General features: G+C 38.8%; 2 protein-coding genes and 1 long non-coding RNA gene across 3 annotated transcripts; 1 reads left to right on the top strand and 2 right to left on the bottom strand.

Annotated features, from left to right (window-relative positions):
• Positions 1–1,005: 1,005 nt before the first annotated feature.
• Positions 1,006–3,132, bottom strand: LOC122724341. Its single transcript, XR_006351636.1, has 3 exons — positions 2,742–3,132; positions 2,553–2,624; positions 1,006–1,159 (listed from the first exon to the last, which is right to left on the bottom strand). It is a non-coding gene; the product is annotated as an uncharacterized LOC122724341 (long non-coding RNA).
• Positions 3,133–21,394: 18,262 nt separating this feature from the next.
• LOC110620024 (dof zinc finger protein DOF3.5) lies at positions 21,395–22,480 on the top strand. Its single transcript, XM_021763576.1, has one exon. It carries the CDS (start codon positions 21,460–21,462, stop codon positions 22,354–22,356), a length of 897 nt encoding a protein of 298 aa, XP_021619268.1. The 5' UTR covers positions 21,395–21,459; the 3' UTR covers positions 22,357–22,480.
• Positions 22,481–25,674: 3,194 nt separating this feature from the next.
• On the bottom strand, positions 25,675–27,406 carry LOC110620557 (E3 ubiquitin-protein ligase PUB23). The gene has a single exon (XM_021764345.2). The coding sequence runs from the start codon at positions 27,142–27,144 to the stop codon at positions 25,900–25,902; it is 1,245 nt and encodes a 414-aa protein (XP_021620037.1). The 5' UTR covers positions 27,145–27,406; the 3' UTR covers positions 25,675–25,899.
• Positions 27,407–27,738: the final 332 nt, after the last annotated feature.

Below are 27,738 nucleotides of genomic sequence, written 5' to 3'. Positions count from 1 at the left end.
TTAACGGTTTGATTAAGAAAATAGGTGAATTTTAAAGAAAAAGGGTTATGGGAACAAAGGCCAGGTTCGGCCGCCGAAGTTAAGTTCGGCCGCCGAAAGTGCCCAATGTTCGGCCCCCGAAGGTTAAGTTCGGCCCCCGAAAGTTGCATGGTTTTGCATGCAGTTTCGGCAGCCGAAACTGGGGTGGTCGGCTAAGTTGTGCATGCTCCTCAGTCCGTGGTTTGGCCAGCTGTTGCCTCCAGATCATGGCTAGAGGATAAGGCCACGTCTCCCATGACTCATCTGCAAGCTTTTATCAGCTTAGGCAGAAGGTTGATCGTGATTTGAGTGAGTTGAATGTTTTTGAGAGAAAAGAAGAGTTGTGAGGGTTTGAAGCTTTGGAGGAGGAGTTGCTGAGTTTGCTTGTTCCTCTTCTGATTTCAGGAGGTAAGGGACGTCTTTAAGTTTGTTTTAATGAGTTTTAACAGCTTTTTAAAGAGGTTATGGAAGTGTATGCATGAGTTGCATGCTTAGGTTAGTTTTGATGTTTTAATGGTGAAAGCATGATTATATGTTGTGTTAGTTGTTTTGTTGGAGTTTAAGTTGTTTTAAGCTCCTTTATGCTTGTTAAAGTGTTTATGCATGTTTTAGAGGGGTTAAATGCATGTATTGAGGGCTGAGCAGGTGATGGAGGGACTGGCAGGCGTCCTTGTGCACGAAACTGAGTTCTGGATGAACTCAGGTTCTGTAACACCCCTTACCCTATCAAAGAGTAGATAGAGCAAGGAATGTCACAAACTATACCTTTTTAGATATATCAGGACTAAACAATTTCTTTTATCTGTAAATACCAAGTTTTTAGGTAATGCATGTAACTTTCATCAAGATTAAAATAAGCGTGAGATTTTTAAACCAAAATTTTCGGCAGAGTTTTCTCTGTTTTATTAGCACTTTAACCTGTAATACATATGAACATCACACTTATAATAACACTAACAACTGTCACTTGATATCTTACTATTTTTTATTACATAATCTTTACAACTCACTCTCTTTAATATGTACATGCCAAAATAAAACTGTACTATGACTCAGAGACTCAAAAAAACCAGCTATGATGATGGCCTTGATATCTGATGTAGATCTCTGATAACTTCTGTTGCCCTATTTTATCTACAACCTGCGTGAGGTAAAAAAACCAACACGCTGAGCTAATGCTCAGTGGGTGATAGCAAACAAATAACAAAATAGAGCAAACAAGTTCACGTATATAGATAATCGGAATAAAAACATCTTCTTTTTCCGTTATTGCACATTTTCTATTTATAACAAATTACCACAGCTTAGTGCATGTAAGAGATGCAAACATATTAACACTCACTAATAAGTTCACAAAATCAAGTATCAATCGTAATTAAGATCTTAGCCCTTATAAACACATAGTAGGATCGACTAGGTAGATAAGGAGTTATAACGGTAGGCACAGAGTGCCGAACGGTAGGCTCAGAGGCCAGAACTGTGAGAGCAGGGCTCTGTGACCGTGCTTATGAGGTACCTGATATGTAACCTCAAATAAAAATCATGTATCGGTAGCAGTACTGCGAACTCTGTATGTTTATATGGCATGCCATACCCTTACGCTAACCTCGACTCCTATTACGTTTACCAGGGCCAAGTACCATTAATTCAATGTATCAATGTAAAATGCATGTCATTTGAAGCTATTTGAATTCATTTTCCAAAGTCCATATTTACAATATGGAAAACTCATGGCAAATAGTGCAAAACTTTATCAACATAGCATTCCAATTTAAGAAAACTACATTCTGCCATCTTTTGCATAAACTTTTCAAGTAGCTTAGAGTCACAATTTGACTTCAATTTCTTCATAAGAAATGTAAATTTATGTCTTATCTTTCCAACAAGATATGGTTCATGCAAATCTGATCATCCTATCTTAAGTTATGAATTTTTCTTTACAAGCTGCTCCATAAGGTCTTAATCAGTCCAGAATTAGTACCTGTTTATAGTATCACAAAACTTATCAGATTCATGCATTTCCATACTAATTCAAGCTAAAGTGTCTTCTACAAAGTTTTAGGTATACTTCTTAAGATTCAATTGGAACTGGTCTTAACAAATTTCACTGAGTACAAAATTAGTTATGGTATCATCAATAGACTCTGTTCCGGATGCACTACCACTGTATCCAGTTTAGGTTCACTTGCAATTTTCATCATCTTACATACAGATTTCGAATTTGGTCAATTCATAAAAGTTTTAGATCTTTGTCTTATCTTTCATTTGGTATATCTTAGGACTAATTTCAATAAATACACAATAAGTTATAAGGCTTCCAACACTGACTGTCCTGTTACAATCTATTCTGGCAGATTTGCACTTTTAGCTCTCATGTTAAATTTCTTTACTCTAAGCCTTTCAAACATCATTTTAACATTCATATAACCTATTTATACAGTCAAAGCAACATTTCCAGCAAGTAAAATCAACCCCTAATTTCACTTATTCATGGCAGAATCCAAGGAAAACAGAAAATCATACAAACACCAAACCTTTCTTGAATTCCTCCTTTCTTTTCCTCTTCTAATCTCTAGCTATCTCCTTTCCCTTTGATGTTCCTTCACCTAGGTCAATTTATGTCTTAGGAAAGGATTGAATAAACTATAAATTAAAGCTTTATAATTCAAATCCATGCATGAAGAAATGAGATGATGCTATTTCCTACTCATTTCTAAACTTACCTTTGATTTTCAAGCTTGGTGTATATGGAACCCTAAACTTTTCTTCTTCAATCCCTTCACTATATGGCTCTTCCTTTAGATCTAGGTCTTAGGATGAATGTTGGTTAAAGAAAGAAATTGATTTGGTGAGGTTTGGCTTGGCTTTGGTGGGAGAAAGAAAAGCAAAATTTCTTCTTCTTTGAAAATGGATGACCTACGGCAAAGTGGATGAAGGAAGAAGACAACCCACTTTTTAATTTGCTTGGTCATTTCTTCATCCAATAGCTAGGTGACACATGGAAAGTAAAATTTGACTTTTATATTTTAACTTTCCATATTTATACTTTAACCCACTAAACTTTTTACCATATTTCAATTTAGTTTTTAAACTTTCAATAATCATAGATTGACCTACTAAAATATGCTTTTAGCCTTTAGAAGTCCTTTCCACTTAAGCAAGCATGACGGATTTAAAACAAACACCTCAAGCAAGCACGTCAGAAAACCCTAAGCACCTCCCGAAAGTGACTCGTTCCCGACTCGCTAATCACACTGTCTACTTTATTTCTGAATATGTCCGTTTCTATATTTGAGTTTTCTATAATTCAGTTATTAGCAGATTAGAGTTATGCTAGTACCTCCCCTAAGTAGCTCGGGGTAAGCTAGCACCTCCCCTAATGCCACTTACTTTAGTAGTGAAATAGCCTAACCCATACCTAGTGATGTCACTGCTCTAGCTATGGGTTTGAGGATGTTACAGGTTCGGCCGCCGAAAGTCCAAGTTAGGCCGCCGAACATGCCTGACTTTCGTCTCTGGAGGAGACATTCGGCCGCCGAAGGTGCTGCCGAAGGTGCCCTGTCCAGCCTTCCTTTGCTTGTTTTGCATGCATGTTTTGAGGTGTTTTAGAGGGGTTTTGGGAAGTTGTCTAAGAGATGTTTGTCTATGATATAGAGTATGTTTGGTACCTCATTTAAGTCCTCCATTGTAGGATTGGACCCGAGAAAACGAGGTGTTTAGCAGTCTTCAGAGTTAGAGTTGGTCCAGAGCTAGTTAGCCCAGAGTTAGCCAAGCAGAGGCTACAGGTGAGTGGAACTAAACTTAATATTTGTTTTGAGAAATGATACACTTCTAGCATGATCCATGCATCATAAAATACCATGTTTTGTATTAGGTTGTATTGCATTCGATTCACAAACTTGATGCATTGCATAAGATGATATGTGTATGGATGAATGTTGGATGATCCTTAGCCCTTGATAGAGCACAGAGTACAGATACAGAGTTATGGCATGAGGTAGCCATACCAGGTCGCTCCTGGATAGGCCAGGTCGCTCCTGGTACTATGAGATAGACAGTTTGACCTGACTCAGATAGAGAAGTCCAGGTGAGGCCTAATCGCCCCTGGCACAGTTGGCCTTGTGATCAAGTCAGGAAAGAGAAGTCCAGGTGAGGCCTAATCGCCCCTGGCAAGTTGGACATATTGTTATATGTATACAGTAAAAGGCTATTGGTGACAAGTTCATCCTTGAGGTGATATGTTTGTGATGTGATACATTTCATGAAAGCATGTAATTAATGAACTGTTTACTGTTCCTTCTCACTGGGCTGTAGTAGCTCATCCCACTCCCTTAACCCCAGTTTTGCAGGTTCTGAGATAGCTATGGGAAGTCAAAGTCAGCAAGAGTACAGAGGAAAGTAATGCATGAATGTATGTTTGTAATAGCATAGTGGACATGATGTAATTAAAAGATTAGTTGTCATGTCATGTATCGATATGTACTGTCAGTTACTGGATAGACTTGTGCTTTCTCTCGTGTCTTTGCCATAGTGTGATGTATGATTAATCCCTTTGTACATGTATCCTGTTTTACGTTTCTTGATGAGAAATGTGTGAGTTAGGCTTAACGTATGGCTTTGATGAGATACCAATGGGATGTGTTACAGATTAAAAGGGTTTCAATCCCTTGACCCACAGTAGCTAGTAGTCCCTGGTATAAGCCCTGAGGGCCATTTCAGATTGACATATCTGAGTAGCAGCAGTTAAGCCTACAGAGTTTTACAGGATTGTTGAGTCGTTTTGTGTCATGTATGGGATTTATCAGGTACACAGAGAGTATAGTTGGCTGACTACGGGTCCCGGCGGCCTTAAGCCGATCTGGATCCTAGTGCCAGTGATGGTTCGGACCGTTACTAAGGGGTACCGGTTTCCGGGTCGTTACAGATAATTGTAATACCCGGCTATTTCAGACATCGAAAATTCTACCGTCCGGTGGAATTCGGGAATGTCAAAGATTTCTAGAAGGGTATTAGAAAGATTTTCTAAAGTATTTTTAATGTTTTAAAGTGATTTAACGGTTTGATTAAGAAAATAGGTGAATTTTAAAGAAAAAGGGTTATGGGAACAAAGGCCAGGTTCGGCCGCCGAAGTTAAGTTCGGCCGCCGAAAGTGCCCAATGTTCGGCCCCCGAAGGTTAAGTTCGGCCCCCGAAAGTTGCATGGTTTTGCATGCAGTTTCGGCAGCCGAAACTGAGGTGGTCGGCTAAGTTGTGCATGCTCCTCAGTCCGTGGTTTGGCCAGCTGTTGCCTCCAGATCATGGCTAGAGGATAAGGCCACGTCTCCCATGACTCATCTGCAAGCTTTTATCAGCTTAGGCAGAAGGTTGATCGTGATTTGAGTGAGTTGAATGTTTTTGAGAGAAAAGAAGAGTTGTGAGGGTTTGAAGCTTTGGAGGAGGAGTTGCTGAGTTTGCTTGTTCCTCTTCTGATTTCAGGAGGTAAGGGACGTCTTTAAGTTTGTTTTAATGAGTTTTAACAGCTTTTTAAAGAGGTTATGGAAGTGTATGCATGAGTTGCATGCTTAGGTTAGTTTTGATGTTTTAATGGTGAAAGCATGATTATATGTTGTGTTAGTTGTTTTGTTGGAGTTTAAGTTGTTTTAAGCTCCTTTATGCTTGTTAAAGTGTTTATGCATGTTTTAGAGGGGTTAAATGCATGTATTGAGGGCTGAGCAGGTGATGGAGGGACTGGCAGGCGTCCTTGTGCACGAAACTGAGTTCTGGATGAACTCAGGTTCGGCCGCCGAAAGTCCAAGTTAGGCCGCCGAACATGCCTGACTTTCGTCTCTGGAGGAGACATTCGGCCGCCGAAGGTGCTGCCGAAGGTGCCCTGTCCAGCCTTCCTTTGCTTGTTTTGCATGCATGTTTTGAGGTGTTTTAGAGGGGTTTTGGGAAGTTGTCTAAGAGATGTTTGTCTATGATATAGAGTATGTTTGGTACCTCATTTAAGTCCTCCATTGTAGGATTGGACCCGAGAAAACGAGGTGTTTAGCAGTCTTCAGAGTTAGAGTTGGTCCAGAGCTAGTTAGCCCAGAGTTAGCCAAGCAGAGGCTACAGGTGAGTGGAACTAAACTTAATATTTGTTTTGAGAAATGATACACTTCTAGCATGATCCATGCATCATAAAATACCATGTTTTGTATTAGGTTGTATTGCATTCGATTCACGAACTTGATGCATTGCATAAGATGATATGTGTATGGATGAATGTTGGATGATCCTTAGCCCTTGATAGAGCACATAGTACAGATACAGAGTTATGGCATGAGGTAGCCATACCAGGTCGCTCCTGGATAGGCCAGGTCGCTCCTGGTACTATGAGATAGACAGTTTGACCTGACTCAGATAGAGAAGTCCAGGTGAGGCCTAATCGCCCCTGGCACAGTTGGCCTTGTGATCAAGTCAGGAAAGAGAAGTCCAGGTGAGGCCTAATCGCCCCTGGCAAGTTGGACATATTGTTATATGTATACAGTAAAGGGCTATTGGTGACAAGTTCATCCTTGAGGTGATATGTTTGTGATGTGATACATTTCATGAAAGCATGTAATTAATGAACTGTTTACTGTTCCTTCTCACTGGGCTGTAGTAGCTCATCCCACTCCCTTAACCCCAGTTTTGCAGGTTCTGAGATAGCTATGGGAAGTCAAAGTCAGCAAGAGTACAGAGGAAAGTAATGCATGAATGTATGTTTGTAATAGCATAGTGGACATGATGTAATTAAAAGATTAGTTGTCATGTCATGTATCGATATGTACTGTCAGTTACTGGATAGACTTGTGCTTTCTCTCGTGTCTTTGCCATAGTGTGATGTATGATTAATCCCTTTGTACATGTATCCTGTTTTACGTTTCTTGATGAGAAATGTGTGAGTTAGGCTTAACGTATGGCTTTGATGAGATACCAATGGGATGTGTTACAGATTAAAAGGGTTTCAATCCCTTGACCCACAGTAGCTAGTAGTCCCTGGTATAAGCCCTGAGGGCCATTTCAGATTGACATATCTGAGTAGCAGCAGTTAAGCCTACAGAGTTTTACAGGATTGTTGAGTCGTTTTGTGTCATGTATGGGATTTATCAGGTACACAGAGAGTATAGTTGGCTGACTACGGGTCCCGGCGGCCTTAAGCCGATCTGGATCCTAGTGCCAGTGATGGTTCGGACCGTTACTAAGGGGTACCGGTTTCCGGGTCGTTACAGATAATTGTAATACCCGGCTATTTCAGACATCGAAAATTCTACCGTCCGGTGGAATTCGGGGATGTCAAAGATTTCTAGAAGGGTATTAGAAAGATTTTCTAAAGTATTTTTAATGTTTTAAAGTGATTTAACGGTTTGATTAAGAAAATAGGTGAATTTTAAAGAAAAAGGGTTATGGGAACAAAGGCCAGGTTCGGCCGCCGAAGTTAAGTTCGGCCGCCGAAAGTGCCCAATGTTCGGCCCCCGAAGGTTAAGTTCGGCCCCCGAAAGTTGCATGGTTTTGCATGCAGTTTCGGCAGCCGAAACTGGGGTGGTCGGCTAAGTTGTGCATGCTCCTCAGTCCGTGGTTTGGCCAGCTGTTGCCTCCAGATCATGGCTAGAGGATAAGGCCACGTCTCCCATGACTCATCTGCAAGCTTTTATCAGCTTAGGCAGAAGGTTGATCGTGATTTGAGTGAGTTGAATGTTTTTGAGAGAAAAGAAGAGTTGTGAGGGTTTGAAGCTTTGGAGGAGGAGTTGCTGAGTTTGCTTGTTCCTCTTCTGATTTCAGGAGGTAAGGGACGTCTTTAAGTTTGTTTTAATGAGTTTTAACAGCTTTTTAAAGAGGTTATGGAAGTGTATGCATGAGTTGCATGCTTAGGTTAGTTTTGATGTTTTAATGGTGAAAGCATGATTATATGTTGTGTTAGTTGTTTTGTTGGAGTTTAAGTTGTTTTAAGCTCCTTTATGCTTGTTAAAGTGTTTATGCATGTTTTAGAGGGGTTAAATGCATGTATTGAGGGCTGAGCAGGTGATGGAGGGACTGGCAGGCGTCCTTGTGCACGAAACTGAGTTCTGGATGAACTCAGGTTCGGCCGCCGAAAGTCCAAGTTAGGCCGCCGAACATGCCTGACTTTCGTCTCTGGAGGAGACATTCGGCCGCCGAAGGTGCTGCCGAAGGTGCCCTGTCCAGCCTTCCTTTGCTTGTTTTGCATGCATGTTTTGAGGTGTTTTAGAGGGGTTTTGGGAAGTTGTCTAAGAGATGTTTGTCTATGATATAGAGTATGTTTGGTACCTCATTTAAGTCCTCCATTGTAGGATTGGACCCGAGAAAACGAGGTGTTTAGCAGTCTTCAGAGTTAGAGTTGGTCCAGAGCTAGTTAGCCCAGAGTTAGCCAAGCAGAGGCTACAGGTGAGTGGAACTAAACTTAATATTTGTTTTGAGAAATGATACACTTCTAGCATGATCCATGCATCATAAAATACCATGTTTTGTATTAGGTTGTATTGCATTCGATTCACGAACTTGATGCATTGCATAAGATGATATGTGTATGGATGAATGTTGGATGATCCTTAGCCCTTGATAGAGCACAGAGTACAGATACAGAGTTATGGCATGAGGTAGCCATACCAGGTCGCTCCTGGATAGGCCAGGTCGCTCCTGGTACTATGAGATAGACAGTTTGACCTGACTCAGATAGAGAAGTCCAGGTGAGGCCTAATCGCCCCTGGCACAGTTGGCCTTGTGATCAAGTCAGGAAAGAGAAGTCCAGGTGAGGCCTAATCGCCCCTGGCAAGTTGGACATATTGTTATATGTATACAGTAAAGGGCTATTGGTGACAAGTTCATCCTTGAGGTGATATGTTTGTGATGTGATACATTTCATGAAAGCATGTAATTAATGAACTGTTTACTGTTCCTTCTCACTGGGCTGTAGTAGCTCATCCCACTCCCTTAACCCCAGTTTTGCAGGTTCTGAGATAGCTATGGGAAGTCAAAGTCAGCAAGAGTACAGAGGAAAGTAATGCATGAATGTATGTTTGTAATAGCATAGTGGACATGATGTAATTAAAAGATTAGTTGTCATGTCATGTATCGATATGTACTGTCAGTTACTGGATAGACTTGTGCTTTCTCTCGTGTCTTTGCCATAGTGTGATGTATGATTAATCCCTTTGTACATGTATCCTGTTTTACGTTTCTTGATGAGAAATGTGTGAGTTAGGCTTAACGTATGGCTTTGATGAGATACCAATGGGATGTGTTACAGATTAAAAGGGTTTCAATCCCTTGACCCACAGTAGCTAGTAGTCCCTGGTATAAGCCCTGAGGGCCATTTCAGATTGACATATCTGAGTAGCAGCAGTTAAGCCTACAGAGTTTTACAGGATTGTTGAGTCATTTTGTGTCATGTATGGGATTTATCAGGTACACAGAGAGTATAGTTGGCTGACTACGGGTCCCGGCGGCCTTAAGCCGATCTGGATCCTAGTGCCAGTGATGGTTCGGACCGTTACTAAGGGGTACCGGTTTCCGGGTCGTTACAGATTGGTATCAGAGCATAGGGCCTCTAGAGTACGATGTGCTGAGGCAGTATACTCACGGATCAGAACTATCGCACATCGGAAAGAGGTTAAGATGTCAGACGTGTAGATCTTCGAGTACGGTGTGTTGAGCGGAGATGCTCAAGGATCAGATTCCCACATCGGAAAGAGGTGTTATCGTATAGAGGAGGGAAAGCACAATAGGTACAATCATGTCCACTAGGATAGGATGTGGAGTCCTGTCTTGCATGATGATGTGAAATGCCATGATGAGCTGCATGTGCATTATTGATATGTTTGCTATGTGCTGTGGATTCATGTGTTCTCACATGGATCATTTGATGATATTTTTGTGTGATGTTGTGCTTGTCAGAGGCAGGATGAGAGGAACTCGTCGATCTGCTAGATTGACTGGAGCTCCGTCAGAGGATGAGGACATGGATGCTCATCTCCCTGTTCTGCAAAAGGCAACATCAGATAGTTTAAGCAGAGAAGGTATATCAAGGGACCCTAGAAGGTCTAGTGATGAGAGTAGAAGGGGCGTTGTGCAGAGTGGTATGTCAGGGTTTAGGAGAGTCCTAGAGGAGGATGTGCAGAGCAGAGATGGTAGCTTTGGCAGGAGCAGGTTAGGAGGAGATATGGGTGAGTCTCAAGGAGGCACTCAGGCCTCGAGATTTGTTCCACCTCAGTATCCGCCCTACCAGTGGGGGGCAGAGTACCCGATGAGAGGTACATCAGAGTTTCCTAGTTATCCCCCATATCCCACCTTTATGCCCTATCCTTCCTTTTATCCGCCATATCCACCGCCACATCCACAGTATACCATGTTTCCACTCTTCTTTGGTTATCAGAGGTTTCGTGCTTATGTCAGAGTATAGCAGTTCGTCAGATTAGGAGGGGAACCAGGTTGAGTGCCCGCAGCCAGAGAAAAGTTTTAGATGTTTACCACCTGCTAAGAGACTAGAATGGGATATAGGACTGATGTCTAAATCCAGAACCATTCTTCGTCTTCTCTGTAGGATGACACCAGTAGAGTGAGAGAGATAGAAAAAGCCAAACGAGTAAGTAACTAGAGTTAGTAAGCCTGGACAGATGCATGAGAGTGTTGCTATGAGATGCTATGGCCTTGGATTTTATCCAGGTATAGGGAGAGTGATCTCTCATCTCCGAGTGCAGCCCTCAAGGAAAAGAAATAAGTCAGAGAATAGAGTAAAAAATAGAAGAGGAAGAAAAGAATAAGGTACGTGAAAGTGAACAGATTAAGGAAAAAAAAGAAGAGTAAGTAAACTAGAATAGAACAGAGAAAGAAAAGAGTAAGATTAAGAGTAAGTTCAGGAGGAGATTTCAGTTTAGTCTGGGATTAGGTGGTAATTGAGGCAGAGGAAAGGGTTAGCTTTTCCTTTAGTCAGTTCCCGAAAGAAGTTCCGTGAGTTTTAGCTCGGATCTTCACCCTGACTCAGTAAGAAGCTATCACATCGAACACAGTGACATTAGGTATGTTCACTTGTGGATGTTCGGATGTGTATGCTGTTTGTTTTGAACCCACGTGTTTCTACTTCCTTATGGCTTAGTGAGCTGTTAATAGAGTGGGTTTGATGACTTCTAGGCTTAGAGTGTTTTCTCTGGGTTAGTAGACCCGGGTATGATCCATCTGACGCAGAGTCAGTTAGTTAGATCAGTTTAGAGTTTGTCGTGAGTAGATGCTATCCAGCTGACCTTATGGTTCTAGAGTTGACTATTTGATGTCATTCTAGGGCGGATTGACTACTTACAAACTTACTCATTGTACTACCTGTGTCAGTAGAGACAAGGTAGGAGAGTTCAGAGGCTAGGATGGATCATAGAGAGTCCTTAGAAGGGACAGAGTATAGGTGCCTAGAGGTTTGATGTCAGCCCAGCAGGCTCATAGGTACACAGGAAAGGTTATCAGAGGGTTCTAGCTCTTGTGAGCGAGTTTAGGAGTCAGATCAGGGAATTAGCCTCAATACCCGTAGTTAGTAAATTCTAGATGGTTTCCCAGATGAGCTGTCAGGTTGACCATCTGTCAGGGAGTCAGAGTATGGAATAGAAGTGGTGTCTAGACGCGGAACCATTTCTTTCCTTCTACCCTACAGGATGGCACCTACAGAGAGAGAGAGAGAGCATGATCAGAGTATGATAGGAAAGCTTGGTAGAGAAAGGTTACATTCGACTTAGTACCTCACCCTGGAATGTTCCAGTGTCGGTGTGAGAAAAGAAGAACGAAACTTTGAGATTCTGTAACGACTGTGAGCAGTTGAACAAAATCACTACCAAGGACAGGTGTTCCCACACAGGATTGAAGCTCTGTGGAGACAGCGAGTAGGAGCTGTGTATTCTTCACGATAGATCTTAGAGTTGGGAACTAGATTTTGAGAGTTAGAAAGAGAGTTAAAGAAAACAAAGACCGGTATAGTAAAGAAGAAGAAAGACGGGCAAGGATCAGAGTGCGCAGCAAAAGCGTAGAATAGTTTAGAAAAACAGAGAAGTATGCCCCTTATCTACTAAGTGGTGTAGATTCTCAGAGAACACGGCATAGAGGCCCAGTTCTGTAATATAAGTTCAGTTTCGGAGCATGTCGGTATAAATTGTGAAGTGTCACAATACGATTTCTAAAGTCAGTAATCAGATGAAAGAACCAAGTCAGTTGGGTACTGGAAACAGTGAGACGCAATCAGTGTAGAGTATAGACACAGATTCAGCAGTTAAGCGTCAGCAGAGTCAGGAATTGTAGCCCGACAGTTCAGGGAGGTTGTCAGGATTAGCAGTTTCAGAGTCAGTACAGTTTCTGCTTAAGGAGCAGAGGTGAGTAGAACTAAACTTAATCTTTTATTAAAGAAACATAATGCTTTAGCATAGTTCATGCATCATGAATGCTATGATATGTATTAGGATGATTGCATTAGAATCACGAATATGAAGCATTGCATATTATGTGATCAGAGATTAGGTGGACCCAGGCGACTCCAATAGCCTAAGCTTCGGCTCCTGTCATTGTGTCAGGTCAGTTGGGCAAGTACATGTTGGAATGCCCTGTGTAGCTCCTTTGGGGGGGCCAGTATTGACAGAGGGTATTTTTGGGGTCATGTCTACCTTAGTGGAGATTGGACCAAGGCGACTTCAATAGCCCGTCGAGGGAGTTTTGGGGTCATGTCTAATCCAAGATATAGTGAGATGTTTGTTTTGTGATGCATTTTCATATATAGTGCGTATGAATGAATTGTTTTCAGTGTTTCTACTCACTGGGCTTTAGAAGCTCATCCCTTTCCCTTAATCCCAGTTTTGCAGGTTCAGAGTAGCTGGGAAGGGCAGAAGCATCAGAGTTGCTAAAGGATTGCATGTGTCATAGTATAGTGTGGACATGATGTAATTACAGAGATATATGTAAAAGTGATGTAATAGTTAATCAGTTACTGTATATATGAGTTGGAATGTGCTTTTGCCTATTGTCTAGTGTATGTTAATCCCTAGTGTATGCATGTATCCTATTTTATAGTTTCTTGATGAGAAATGAGTCAAACCAGGCTTAGCAGATGTTGTGTTTCGAAAACCCAGTGAATGATAACTGTGAGGGAAGATAGGGCTTACATCCTTTGACCCAAGACCAGTGCAACGGAAAGACCAGGTTTGATTCCTGTGATCCACAGAGTAGACCATTAGAGAAGATCAGGTTTGATTCCTGTGACTCTATGGTAGCCAAGTTAACTTATGATATGCTGACCCTTACAGAGTGGGTTCTATGCTGCAGAGCGCATAGGGCATGGAGGTTACTTGGTAGAGCATCACTGGTGTATTATAGATAGCCTGAGGGCTAGTTCAGATTAGTATATCTGAGGTTCATATGCATGGACCTCCAGAGAGTGTTTTAAAGGTTAAGTCTGGTTGTTTTTAAGAAAAGTTTTACCAGTTAATAGTCCAGTCGGATCATGTATGGGATTTTAACAGGTACACAGAGTTCATAGCAGGCTTACTACGGGTCTAGGCGGCCTTAAGCCGATCTGGATCCTAGTGCCGAGCAGTTTGGGCCGTTACAGAGAGGGTACCGGTTTCCGGGCTGTTACAATAACCTTCGGGGGCCGAACATTGGGCACTTTCGGCGGCCGAACTTACATTCGGGGGCCGAACCTGGCCTTTGTCTCCAAAGCCTTTTCTCTTTAAAATCAACCCGGTTTGATTCAACACTTTTGAAACACTTAAAAAGTTTTAGAAAACCTTCACTCTTACCCGTCTAGACATTCCCGACATCTGAGATTCCACCGGACGGTAGGAATTCCGATGCCTGAATTAGCCGGGTATTACAGTTATGTTCGGCCCCCGAAAGTTGCATGGTTTTGCATGCAGTTTCGGCAGCCGAAGCTGAGGAGGTCGGTTAGTTGTGGACACTCCTCAGTCCGTGGTTTGGCCAGGTGTTCACCTCCAGATCATGACCAGAGGTTAGGCCACGTCTCCCATGACTCATCTGCAAGCTTTTATCAGCTCATGCAGAGGGTTTGGTCATTTGCAAAGGGGTTGACCGTTTTGGAGAAAAAAGAGAGAAAAGTGAGGTTTTGGTAATAGTTGAAGAGGAGTTGCTGAGTTGGCTGTTCCTCTTCTGTTTTCAAGAGGTAAGGGAAGTCTTTCAACTTGTTTTAATGATTTCTACCAGCTTTGAAAGAGGTTAAGGGTAGAGTTGCATGTTTAGGTGTTTGCAAATGACCAAACCCTCTGCATGAGCTGATAAAAGCTTGCAGATGAGTCATGGGAGACGTGGCCTAACCTCTGGTCATGATCTGGAGGTGAACACCTGGCCAAACCACGGACTGAGGAGTGTCCACAACTAACCGACCTCCTCACCTTCGGCTGCCGAAACTGCATGCAAAACCATGCAACTTTCGGGGGCCGAACTTAACCTTCGGGGGCCGAACATTGGGCACTTTCGGCGGCCGAACTTACATTCGGGGGCCGAACCTGGCCTTTGTCTCCAAAGCCTTTTCTCTTTAAAATCAACCCGGTTTGATTCAACACTTTTGAAACACTTAAAACGTTTTAGAAAACCTTCACTCTTACCCTTCTAGACATTCCCGACAAACCGGTACCCCTTAGTAACGGTCCGAACCATCACTGGCACTAGGATCCAGATCGGCTTAAGGCCGCCGGGACCCGTAGTCAGCCAACTATACTCTCTGTGTACCTGATAAATCCCATACATGACACAAAACGACTCAACAATCCTGTAAAACTCTGTAGGCTTAACTGCTGCTACTCAGATATGTCAATCTGAAATGGCTCTCAGGGCTTATACCAGGGACTACTAGCTACTGTGGGTCAAGGGATTGAAACCCTTTTAATCTGTAACACATCCCATTGGTATCTCATCAAAGCCATACGTTAAGCCTAACTCACACATTTCTCATCAAGAAACGTAAAACAGGATACATGTACAAAGGGATTAATCATACATCACACTATGGCAAAGACACGAGAGAAAGCACAAGTCTATCCAGTAACTGACAGTACATATCGATACATGACATGACAACTAATCTTTTAATTACATCATGTCCACTATGCTATTACAAACATACATTCATGCATTACTTTCCTCTGTACTCTTGCTGACTTTGACTTCCCATAGCTATCTCAGAACCTGCAAAACTGGGGTTAAGGGAGTGGGATGAGCTACTACAGCCCAGTGAGAAGGAACAGTAAACAGTTCATTAATTACATGCTTTCATGAAATGTATCACATCACAAACATATCACCTCAAGGATGAACTTGTCACCAATAGCCCTTTACTGTATACATATAACAATATGTCCAACTTGCCAGGGGCGATTAGGCCTCACCTGGACTTCTCTTTCCTGACTTGATCACAAGGCCAACTGTGCCAGGGGCGATTAGGCCTCACCTGGACTTCTCTATCTGAGTAAGGTCAAACTGTCTATCTCATAGTACCAGGAGTGACCTGGCCTATCCAGGAGCGACCTGGTATGGCTACCTCATGCCATAACTCTGTATCTGTACTCTGTGCTCTATCAAGGGCTAAGGATCATCCAACATTCATCCATACACATATCATCTTATGCAATGCATCAAGTTCGTGAATCGAATGCAATACAACCTAATACAAAACATGGTATTTTATGATGCATGGATCATGCTAGAAGTGTATCATTTCTCAAAACAAATATTAAGTTTAGTTCCACTCACCTGTAGCCTCTGCTTGGCTAACTCTGGGCTAACTAGCTCTGGACCAACTCTAACTCTGAAGACTGCTAAATACCTCGTTTTCTCGGGTCCAATCCTACAATGGAGGACTTAAATGAGGTACCAAACATACTCTATATCATAGACAAACATCTCTTAGACAACTTCCCAAAACCCCTCTAAAACACCTCAAAACATACATGCAAAACAAGCAAAGGAAGGCTGGACAGGGCACCTTCGGCAGCACCTTCGGCGGCCGAATGTCTCCTCCAGAGACGAAAGTCAGGCATGTTCGGCGGCCTAACTTGGACTTTCGGCGGCCGAACCTGAGTTCATCCAGAACTCAGTTTCGTGCACAAGGACGCCTGCCAGTCCCTCCATCACCTGCTCAGCCCTCAATACATGCATTTAACCCCTCTAAAACATGCATAAACACTTTAACAAGCATAAAGGAGCTTAAAACAACTTAAACTCCAACAAAACAACTAACACAACATATAATCATGCTTTCACCATTAAAACATCAAAACTAACCTAAGCATGCAACTCATGCATACACTTCCATAACCTCTTTAAAAAGCTGTTAAAACTCATTAAAACAAACTTAAAGACGTCCCTTACCTCCTGAAATCAGAAGAGGAACAAGCAAACTCAGCAACTCCTCCTCCAAAGCTTCAAACCCTCACAACTCTTCTTTTCTCTCAAAAACATTCAACTCACTCAAATCACGATCAACCTTCTGCCTAAGCTGATAAAAGCTTGCAGATGAGTCATGGGAGACGTGGCCTTATCCTCTAGCCATGATCTGGAGGCAACAGCTGGCCAAACCACGGACTGAGGAGCATGCACAACTTAGCCGACCACCCCAGTTTCGGCTGCCGAAACTGCATGCAAAACCATGCAACTTTCGGGGGCCGAACTTAACCTTCGGGGGCCGAACATTGGGCACTTTCGGAGGCCGAACTTAACTTCGGCGGCCGAACCTGGCCTTTGTTCCCATAACCCTTTTTCTTTAAAATTCACCTATTTTCTTAATCAAACCGTTAAATCACTTTAAAACATTAAAAATACTTTAGAAAATCTTTCTAATACCCTTCTAGAAATCTTTGACATCCCCGAATTCCACCGGACGGTAGAATTTTCGATGTCTGAAATAGCCGGGTATTACAATCTTCCCCCCTTACAAAACATTCGTCCTCGAATGTTAAAAATAAACACAGATGTAAACAAGCAATTAAGGAAAGCCTAACACTTTCCTCTAAGAAGAGACACAGACATTACTGGAGTCAAACTCCTGGGTTATCTACAATTCCTGACTCTGCTGACGCTTAACTGCTGAATCTGTGTCTATACTCTACACTGATTGCGTCTCACTGTTTCCAGTACCCAACTGACTTGGTTCTTTCATCTGATTACTGACTTTAGAAATCGTATTGTGACACTTCACAATTTATACCGACATGCTCCGAAACTGAACTTATATTACAGAACTGGGCCTCTATGCCGTGTTCTCTGAGAATCTACACCACTTAGTAGATAAGGGGCATACTTCTCTGTTCTATTCTAGTTTACTTACTCTTCTTTTTTTTCCTTAATCTGTTCACTTTCACGTACCTTATTCTTTTCTTCCTCTTCTATTTTTTACTCTATTCTCTGACTTATTTCTTTTCCTTGAGGGCTGCACTCGGAGATGAGAGATCACTCTCCCTATACCTGGATAAAATCCAAGGCCATAACATCTCATAGCAACACTCTCATGCATCTGTCCAGGCTTACTAACTCTAGTTACTTACTCGTTTGGCTTTTTCTATCTCTCTCACTCTACTGGTGTCATCCTACAGAGAAGACGAAGAATGGTTCTGGATTTAGACATCAGTCCTATATCCCATTCTAGTCTCTTAGCAGGTGGTAAACATCTAAAACTTTTCTCTGGCTGCGGGCACTCAACCTGGTTCCCCTCCTAATCTGACGAACTGCTATACTCTGACATAAGCACGAAACCTCTGATAACCTCTCTTAACCAGTTTACGAGCCTAGAGGGCTGATATTACATTTCAGGCATCTCTACACTGTCCCCTCAACAAACCACTTGTGAGCCACCCTGATCTCTAAGCCTAACGCCTCTGTCTCTGCTATTTCAAGCAAGACTATGAGTAGCTAGCCCATCCACCCCTAGAATGATGTCAATCAATCACTCTAGAACCACTAGGTCAGTTGGAAGGCACCTACTCACAACTAGCACTGAACTAGCACTGACCTCAACTGGCAGACTACCTCTGCCGCTGATGGATCACACCTGGGTCTATTGACCTAAAGAGGACAGTCTAATCCCTCAAGCACGAAGGAAAACGAAGCATCAGAGTCTCTAAGAGTCGACGAGAATGATCCTTCCTTATGGAGTACAGCTTCCTGGAAAGGAGTGAAGTGGAAAAAAACCCCTAAGAAAAAGGTTAGAGGCCTTAAAGGGTCAAAGAAAAGGACATTCTGGAATAGCAGTGCTGGTCCAAGTTCTGGCATAGGCAAGCCACAATATTTGAGGTGTGGTAGATTGCATAAGGGAATCTGTCTGGCAGATTCCTGTGACTCTATGGTAGCCAAGTTAACTTATGATATGCTGACCCTTACAGAGTGGGTTCTATGCTGCAGAGCGCATAGGGCATGGAGGTTACTTGGTAGAGCATCACTGGTGTATTATAGATAGCCTGAGGGCTAGTTCAGATTAGTATATCTGAGGTTCATATGCATGGACCTCCAGAGAGTGTTTTAAAGGTTAAGTCTGGTTGGTTTTAAGAAAAGTTTTACCAGTTAATAGTCCAGTCGGATCATGTATGGGATTTTAACAGGTACACAGAGTTCATAGCAGGCTTACTACGGGTCTAGGCGGCCTTAAGCCGATCTGGATCCTAGTGCCGAGCAGTTTGGGCCGTTACAGAGAGGGTACCGGTTTCCGGGCTGTTACAGAAAATCCGTTAGTAAATATGTTAGTAATCCGTATTTATAAATATAATATCATCTCGACTCCTTTTATCATTCATTCATTTTATCATTTTTATTTCTTTCATTTTCTTTTCTTTACTCTCATTTTCTTTCTTTCTCTGTTACTTTCTTTCATTTCACTTTCTTATTTCATTCTTTTTCTTCTATTTTTTTCTATTATTTTCTTTTCATATCTTATTCTTTTTTATCTCATTCTCTTCCCTCTTTTATAATTTTCTTTATTTTCCTCCATAATTTTCCTTTCACTTTCTCCATTTTCTTTCCCATTATTTGCTTCCATTTCTTCTCTTATTCTTCATTTTCTCTATAATTATCTCATTTTTTTCATCTCATTTTTTTTCTATTATTTTCCTTTTATCTCTTATCCTTTTTTTTTATTTCATTCTCTTCTCTCTTCTATTATTTTATTTATTTTCCTCCACAATTTTCCTTTCACTTTCTCCATTTTCTTTTCCATTATTTTATTCTCTTTCTTCTCTTATTCTTCATTTTCTCTATAATTATCATTCATGTTATTTCCTCTCATATTATTTTCTTCTATCATTTTCTTTCTATCTATATTTTTTCTATTATTTTCTCGTCATTTATTTTCTTCTCTAATCATTTTCTTCTTTTTTTTCCTCATATTTCTAATCATCTTTTAACTCTACTCTTATTCTTCCTTATTTTTCATAATTTTTATTTTTCTATCATTTTTTTCTTTTCTCTTTTTTCTTTCTTTTTTTTATCATTTTCTCAAAATTACTCTTCTCTTATTTCCACTTCATATATATTTCTAATAAATATTGGATATAAATAAAAAAATTTAGTAACAATAATAATATAATTTTAAAATTTATTGAATTAATAAAAAATAATATTAATAATAAAATTTATTATTTAGTCAAAATAATAATTATTTTAAAATTATTTAAATTTTCAATAGATTTACTAACGGATTTCAATCTGTTGGTAATTTACTAACGGATTTCAATCTGTTGGTAATTTACTAACGAATTTATCCACGGATTTAAATCTGTGAGTAAATTTTTTTTAATTTACTAACGAAATTTTCATTAGTAAATCCGTTAGTATTACTAACGGATTTAAAAACCGTTGGTAAAAAGTTACCAACGAGCTTTTTAACAACGGATTATAATCTATTGGTAATTCGTTTACCAATGAATTTTTACAAGATTACCAACGGAAAAATTCGTTGGTAATCCAATAACGGATTGGTAATTCATTTATCAATGGATTTTTACAAGATTACCAACGGAAAAATTCATTGATAATCCATAAATTTTTAGTAGTGAATAAAAGTTAATTCCCTGAATGAAGGTCAAATATATACTTACAACTATGTAATTGTGTAAAATATCATAATAGTTTATTAAATATTTAAACTAAAATTATAATTTATTGGACATTTAAATTTATAAAAATTATAATAATTAAATATAAATTAACAATATAATTTTAATGATTTATAAATAAAAAATAATTCAACTTATTGCTATATATATGGAAGAAATTTGTTAATTGAATTCTAAATTTTCATAAAATTAATAAAATTATACTCGCCTAATTTTATTAATTTATAAAAATTCAGAATATATTTAGTAAAATTTTAAGTACTAGAATATATATATATTATTAAATTTTATTTTTTATAATAAATTATCGATAATATAATTAATTTGTATTTAATACTATGATTTGTTTAAGTTTATGCGTTGAATAGATTATAATTTTAGTTCAAATCTTTAATAAATTCATTATAATATAGTCGGATCGCATATAAAAAATATTTTTATTTAAAAAAAACCATTAAATTAATTTATAAATTTTTTTATTCACTTATTATTTAATTAAAAATAATCAATTTAAATTATTTAATAGTTTTATACTTACGACTTCAATGCATAAGACAAATTTCTCCATCATCTCTAGACATGGCTTTTAACGTCTTCTTTTCTTCAGCTACAATACGTTGCCTTCAGTTTGTGGAGTTCTTCATATTACGTTCATCTGATTAATACGATGATATTCTTCTGACAAGAACTGGCACATATAATTTCGATTAAGGAGGGATTTCTTTAAGCTGGGTGTCTGTTCCCACTTCCCACAGGTACATTGAACCAATATTCGCATGTAATAATATTCTTCAGAAGTGGTATAGTTGTCAGTAGAATGGCTATCATCTCTTGGATTTCTAAGTGACGTTTGTGAACTCAGCAACCTCACATGATCCAAGAAGCCCATGATCCAAGAGATCCTTCATAACTTCCCTACATGTGATTTCTTCTTAGTTTTTTTTTTATTTTTTTTTTCTGCTTTTTGCTATAGAATTATCCAATATAGGATCTTCCAAGGCATTCAAATAGCTTAAAAAGCTCTCAAATTGCACGATCTCATTTAAACCAAGCTAAGTTTTTATTTAATCTAGGCTGTCTGCTCTTGTAAGAAAACTGAGTTAGCCCTTCGAGGCCATTGCTTCCTCTTCTACCTCCATTCTCATCAATCCCATGATGCCACCTCCTCATGGCAGTCACCGACAACATGTATTCATCCGCGGAATCCAAGACTTGCCCTTGTACTTGTACACACTTATATGGTAGGTCTTAACTTGGTTCTCACATTCTTGAGTGATTTCTTTTCAATGGGCAAGAGAAGAAACTGAGAGCTCACCTGCAGCCATTTCGATTTCTATGAAGATATGAATCAATTTGGGATGGATTCAGGATGGAAGACCAATGTTGAGATATCACCAAGCTGTCCTCGTTGTGGTTCTTCAAACACTAAATTTTGTTACTACAACAACTACAGCTTAACTCAACCGCGATATTTTTGCAAGGGTTGTCGCAGGTATTGGACTAAAGGCGGATCCCTAAGGAACGTCCCCGTGGGCGGTGGTTGCCGGAAGAACAGAAGAGGAAAGTCCTTGAAGCTTTCCTCTACTGATGTTGCTCACTCCAGAAACTTAGGTTATGGGGTTACTGTCTCTAACAGGGAGGCCTCTTCTGTTGAGTCATGTAGCTCTTCCATGACATCTGATGGTTCTCACATTGATCTTGCACTTGTTTATGCAAACTTCTTGAATCCTCGGCCGGATTCCAAGACGACGACGACGACGACTACTGCTAATACGGCTGATTTCGAAGTGCAAGAGTTGCACACTAGCGATTTTTCTAGCTTTCCAAACACAAATTTGGAATCAACTAGCGTTCAACTGCATGGAGAAAACCACAACAGTACAACTCTTGGTGGGTGTCTTACTACTTTCTGTGATTCATCCACGGAAACTCCATTGACTGAAAATGATCATCACTTGATGTATTTTCACCAAGCTGAGGAAAATAAGGTTCAACAATGCACAAGTACTCTTCATGAATCAATCCATTATGGGTTGCCACCATTGCCAGGAGAAGAGGTAGGGCCTCATCACGAGATATTATGGTCCAATTCTCACTTGATGGGCAATGATCATACTCTGCAAGTTACACAAGACCCTCCAATTCTTGGACCTGAAACTCAAGATCCTAATAATCTACTGTTTGGTAACTGGAATCCATTTGATTTGTCTAGTGATCATGATACTTTCTCAGGGCCTTGACAATTAAAATGTCATAGTTTTGTTTTACCTTCTTTCTTTTCTGAGAGTGTAAAAATGTATAGAATCTCAAGCAATCTATACTAGTAAACTTGATGATTTTATAATAATGGATGCATGGCATGCACCTGCCAGCTAATTATAGAAAGCTTTTTAAACAAGTGAATTCTAATTATCAACACACTCCAAAGTATAATATACTTTGTAATTAAGTCGATATTTTAATCGAATACTTGTTATTTTCTTCGATAAGTATTGGATGAATCGATATTATTTTCCTTAAATTAAGTCAATAGTTCTATCTTTAATTTTATTTTTTTATTGGGCCGATTTAGTCCAAATAAAATTTAGTTTTAGTTTCGTGGATTATGTTAATATTTGTAATTTAATCCGAAAATTTTTTTTCTAATTTGAGAGGATTCAAGTTCCAACCCTAATTGGTATCGATTATATTAAAAAAATATTATTCTCTTTAACATTGTTGGTTTTGAGTTTCTATTGTTTTAGAGGTCATGAACTCCAAGTATCCATACCTTTCATCTATAGATTACAGCAAGTGCATCATTTGAATTAAGAAGTAGGCTTAAAAAAGAAGAAAATATCCACCAATATATATACTATTTTTCCAGAAATCTTATAATAAAATCATTGAATATATAACATAATTATATAGTAAATCTCATGTAAATTCTATCGTAATTAATAACTAACATCTAATATAATTGTATTTTTAGCAAGGTTCCTGTATTACTTTATGAATTACCTACCAATTCCAATCTTCTACACTAGGAGAATCAGTCTCATTTAGAACCCTAGTCCACAGATTAGACCATCACAAACTCAGACACTGGTAAAATTATCTTTTATTATTATTATCTAACATTAATCTTTTTAGAAGAATTAATTATCGTACCCACAAGAACAAGACCTAACATGTGACATTTTCATTAGTTTGATTTGATAATTTAATTGTTAAATGAATTTCTCTATCGAAGCTTCTTTACCAATTTTACAATTTTTATTCTAATATCAAAGCTTGATCATATCAAATTAACAAATAATACCTTTAAGATTGGGGACTTAGTAAATATGGATCCATGTCAATCAACTTGCTTCCTTTTAGTTGGTCCTGCTATGAAATCAACTCATTCAAACTCTCCATTAATTTTCAGAATTGAACTATTACGGTCTTCTCAATTAAAATTAACAAAGAAATTCATTAGTACTAAATTCATATTTAAAACTATGAAATTTTGAATTTGAATTTCAATGGAAACTATTAATACCAAAAAATAAAAAAATCCTAAGAGTAACTAAATTAAGAAATTTTAAATTTCTGATAAGTATTAAATTATATCTGTTTGGTTGATATTTTTTTTACTTTTTAAAAAGTTAAAAGGTATTATTTTTTCTGATAAATTTATTTTTCAAAAAAATAACTCATTCAAACTAAATAATATCATAAACCATAGTTTAATTATATGGGAAGGGAATTTGTTTATGGAAGATTCTTACATTTTTTTTATTGTAATTAAATTAATGGCTGATCATATCAAACACATTAATGGTTACTTAGGCAAAAAGAAGACCTTGAGATTGGGAACTTAATAAATATGGACCCATATGTTAATCAACTTGCTTCCTTCCTTTTAGTTATTGCTCCTCTATCAATCTCTACCAACTTTTCAGAATTGACCTTTACCTTTTCCTCAATTAAAATTAAGGAAGCAACTTAATATTAAGAAGCATTTAATTATAAATCGATTTTTCTATAATTATTATATCAAGTAATTTTTGCATTAATCGGTTTTAGAGAATCTAACGAGTTAAAACTCATTGATCATATTTAATGAATTCATTAATACTGCTCTAGTAAGAAAAACCATACTAAACTTTACCCACTTTAATTGAATTTGTCCTCAAACTAATTAGGGCAAGTTCTATGAAGAAAAATCATCCATCCATCTTGAAAACTTCAAGTATAGAAATCAAAAGGCAAACATATCTAAATGCAGAATCAATCTTAATTAATATTTTATAATGGTTAATTAATTAGGTGGAGGAATCGGCTCTGAGTTTGATTCAGGTAGGCAAACTAGAACTTTGTTTAAGCATCGCATGATCCAAGAAATTAAAAATAATTCAGTCCCACCACACTCATCATCTTCTATAAAAACTTAAACAATTGAAGGGTCTACATGTTTGATCAAATCAAATCTTTGACAACTAATTAAAGCTTAATGAAGATTTCAACCAGTCAAATGCTACAAGAATGAGATCACATATACCCATATCATAAATGTAAATAATAATAATATAAGGAATGAGTGGCTCATCTGGTACGGTGCTTATCGGCCGGTCAACGGCGTCGGATTAAATTTATATATGGACAACTGTGTTGAGCTCTTGAAGTTGAAGGAGAGACGTGGTCGATTGTGTAGCATAAATATTTATACATGTACCATGTGCAAGCTGCACTCATATAGTTGGCAGGAGCTAACATGTTTGACCACTTTTTTTTTTTTAAATTTCTTCTAATTTTATGCCTACCCAAGAAAAAAAAAAGTGTCAATATCAATATATATATTAAGAGGCAAGAAAATAAATAATTAAAAAAATAATTAAGTTAATTATTTATGTTTTTTATATACATTGAAATGAAAGAATTTTTATTTGATGCATGAATTCTTATGTACAAAAAGTTGTAATGCCAATAGTACTACAAACAAAAAATTGCAAAGTCGATAAAAAGAAATTTATTTATTATTATTAAGCAATTCACCACAGATTCAGATTAATCGAGATAATTAATTTTTGATATCGATTGGTATATTTAAGAAAAAGAAAAAAGGAAATTTGATGATCATCCATTAGAAAAGGTTTGATTCAAAAATTGGGTCGAAGCAATTTGAATAAATTATGGGTCCAATACTAATGGATGAAATATGCATATACCTATTAAACTATTCCCCAAATTATTTCAAGATTTTAATTGAGGGAAACAAAGAGAGAAAACTGAAGAAAACAAATGGATTAATTATATAGTTAGCTTGTCTTAATTATGATCAGAAACAGAATTAATCTGGTTAATTTCCTTCCTTCCATATTTGAGGGCTGGTGTTTGTTGATTACCCACAAATTGTATTAATTATAATTAATGTTTTCCACTCTTATCTTTCATTACATTAAAAGTAATTTGTCTTTACATATGTACAATGAAACAAGAATCTAAAATGATGATACTGTCTCTCAAACTTTTAGTTTATATTCCAAACTTTCAGACCCACCATTAAAAAAAAAAAGGAAAGAGTGGAAAAGAGATGCTGATCAATTAATAATCATTCATTTCCTCAAAATAGAACAAAATCTCATCTGCCATGAAACATGTATACCACTGGACACCACTTTTGTATCCAAATTTGTATTTCTTCAATTTTTTTTTCTGATAGTAAAGCAATAATCTATGAATAATCAATGTACACTAAGCACTAAGCTCTATTACAATCAAATGGGAAACCATGATTGAATGAGTGATCTCTTTTTGTCTCAGGCTGGATAAAAAAAGAGAAGATTTGCTGGTATGCAAGCAGAATTTTTCCAAGCTCTAGCATGCAATTTAAGCACCTCTTTAGCTTTGTCTTTGGTCTTGCTTCCACAATCCACTTGAAGAACCAAACACAGCTTGGCCACAACACCAATCTGTAACATCTCTTGAAGAACACTTGGAGTTGCTGAAAACTTTGAAACAGATAAGAGAATCCTCACAGCTTTTTCGCTTGCCACTTGAGAAACTCTAAGTATCTTCTTTGAAACAATCGCCAACCCGGCCCCGTGCCTTAACAATTCAGCTCTGCCTTCCGCGCATTGACATAGCAATTCCAGAACATTTAGAGCCATCTCACAAGCCCTTTTGTCCCTTGAATCAAGAAGAAGATCGATCAGAACAGACACTGCATTAGCTTCGACTGCTCGGATTCTGTTTCGCCCCCATGGACAAAGACTGATAAGCAGTTGCAATGCAGCTTTGTGGGCTTGGTGGGATATTTGGTCGCTTAAAACTTGGACTATCTCCGCAAAGAGTTCAATTCTCAAATTGATAAGTTGCATTGGATCAGCAACCTCGAAGACTGATTTCAACAATAACACTGCATAAGCTCGAGACTCGTAGTTTCCATTTTGCAAGATATTCGTTAAGGACTGGATGATTTCCCCATTATTGCCAATAAGAGTCTTAAGCCCCGATTCTGATAATTGAAGAGCGTACAGAATGCTTAAGGCCTCATCACTTGGTCTTGTGACCTCAGACTCATCGCCATCTGACGTTGATTGTTCAAAGGATAAAGAGTTGAAGCCATTCACAATTGAAGCCAAGAACTCTACAGCACCTGCAGCCTCCATGCATCTCTTATTTGCATCATTCAGATTAGCTATGGAGCGTAGCCTCTTCAGACAAGTGATCTGCTGCTGGGGTGACTTGTTGGCATCTTTGATAATCTTGGCTATCTGTGCCTTGCTGATAGGAGGTTTGGGAGTTGGGATTCTTTCTATGCCATGAGAAGCATTGAGAGTACACCAAGATTGTATCAAACGCATAAGAGTCAGGTTTGGTGTTAGATCACAATCTGAGATGACTTGTTTTGTGACCGGACATGTATCATTCTTGCCGGAAAATAGCCATTTCTCTATGCTCTCTCGATCGTAAGTAATCCCAGTTGGCACAGTAACTGGGTCCTTCATGATTTGGAGAGATATCGGGCAGAGAAAAAACGGCGGCACGTCAATCTCCTCCATCAGAATAAGCTGCTGCTGCTGATGATGATGATGATGAAAATGAAAAGCTGAAGAGCTTGAGAAAATTTCTGGTAGCTGTGTAGCTGTGAAGAAGAAGAAGAAGTAGTTTGATTTTTGAGAAGGGAAACACAGGTTAGGTTTTATATACGTGAGGAAGAGAGAGAAAGTCAAAACACCGAAAAAGCCGGCGTTGAGAGAGAGAGAGGTGACTTTTCTAAAGGACTGAAAGGCTCGAGGAGATGAGAACGGCAAAACTTTACCAAGTCTTGAAACTATAAGATGAATGTGAATTAGTATTATGTATAGAGCCTTTTGACTTTCTCTCTCTAGAAAAATATTTTAATTCTAATTCGTGTTTTTTAAGCGTGCTTTTATTGGCATTGGATGCCGACAAAAGCCTCAAGGGCTTGCAATTTCCTCGCAGCCAGCAACAGCTTGCTTCGTGCGCCTGTGCCAGTGCTGCTCCTTCCTCTCTTTTCACTTCATCATTACTTTCATCATCCCTCTGTCTCTCGTTTGAGGTTTTGACCAGCCTGATTCATTAGCCATGCATGTATATACATTTCCAGCTCTGACATTTATCCATATGGAAAT

Source organism: Manihot esculenta, chromosome 8 (genome assembly GCF_001659605.2).
Source record: "Manihot esculenta cultivar AM560-2 chromosome 8, M.esculenta_v8, whole genome shotgun sequence".
Lineage (NCBI taxonomy): Eukaryota > Viridiplantae > Streptophyta > Magnoliopsida > Malpighiales > Euphorbiaceae > Manihot > Manihot esculenta.
The sequence above is the reverse complement of the archived record's forward strand: the minus strand, read 5'-3'. Positions and strand labels throughout refer to the sequence as shown.

Coding starts and splice junctions, on each gene's coding strand:
- LOC110620557 (XM_021764345.2), bottom strand. CDS start 27,144: ATGGAGGAGATTGACGTGCCGCCGTTTTTTCTCTGCCCGATATCTCTC.
- LOC110620024 (XM_021763576.1), top strand. CDS start 21,460: ATGAATCAATTTGGGATGGATTCAGGATGGAAGACCAATGTTGAGATA.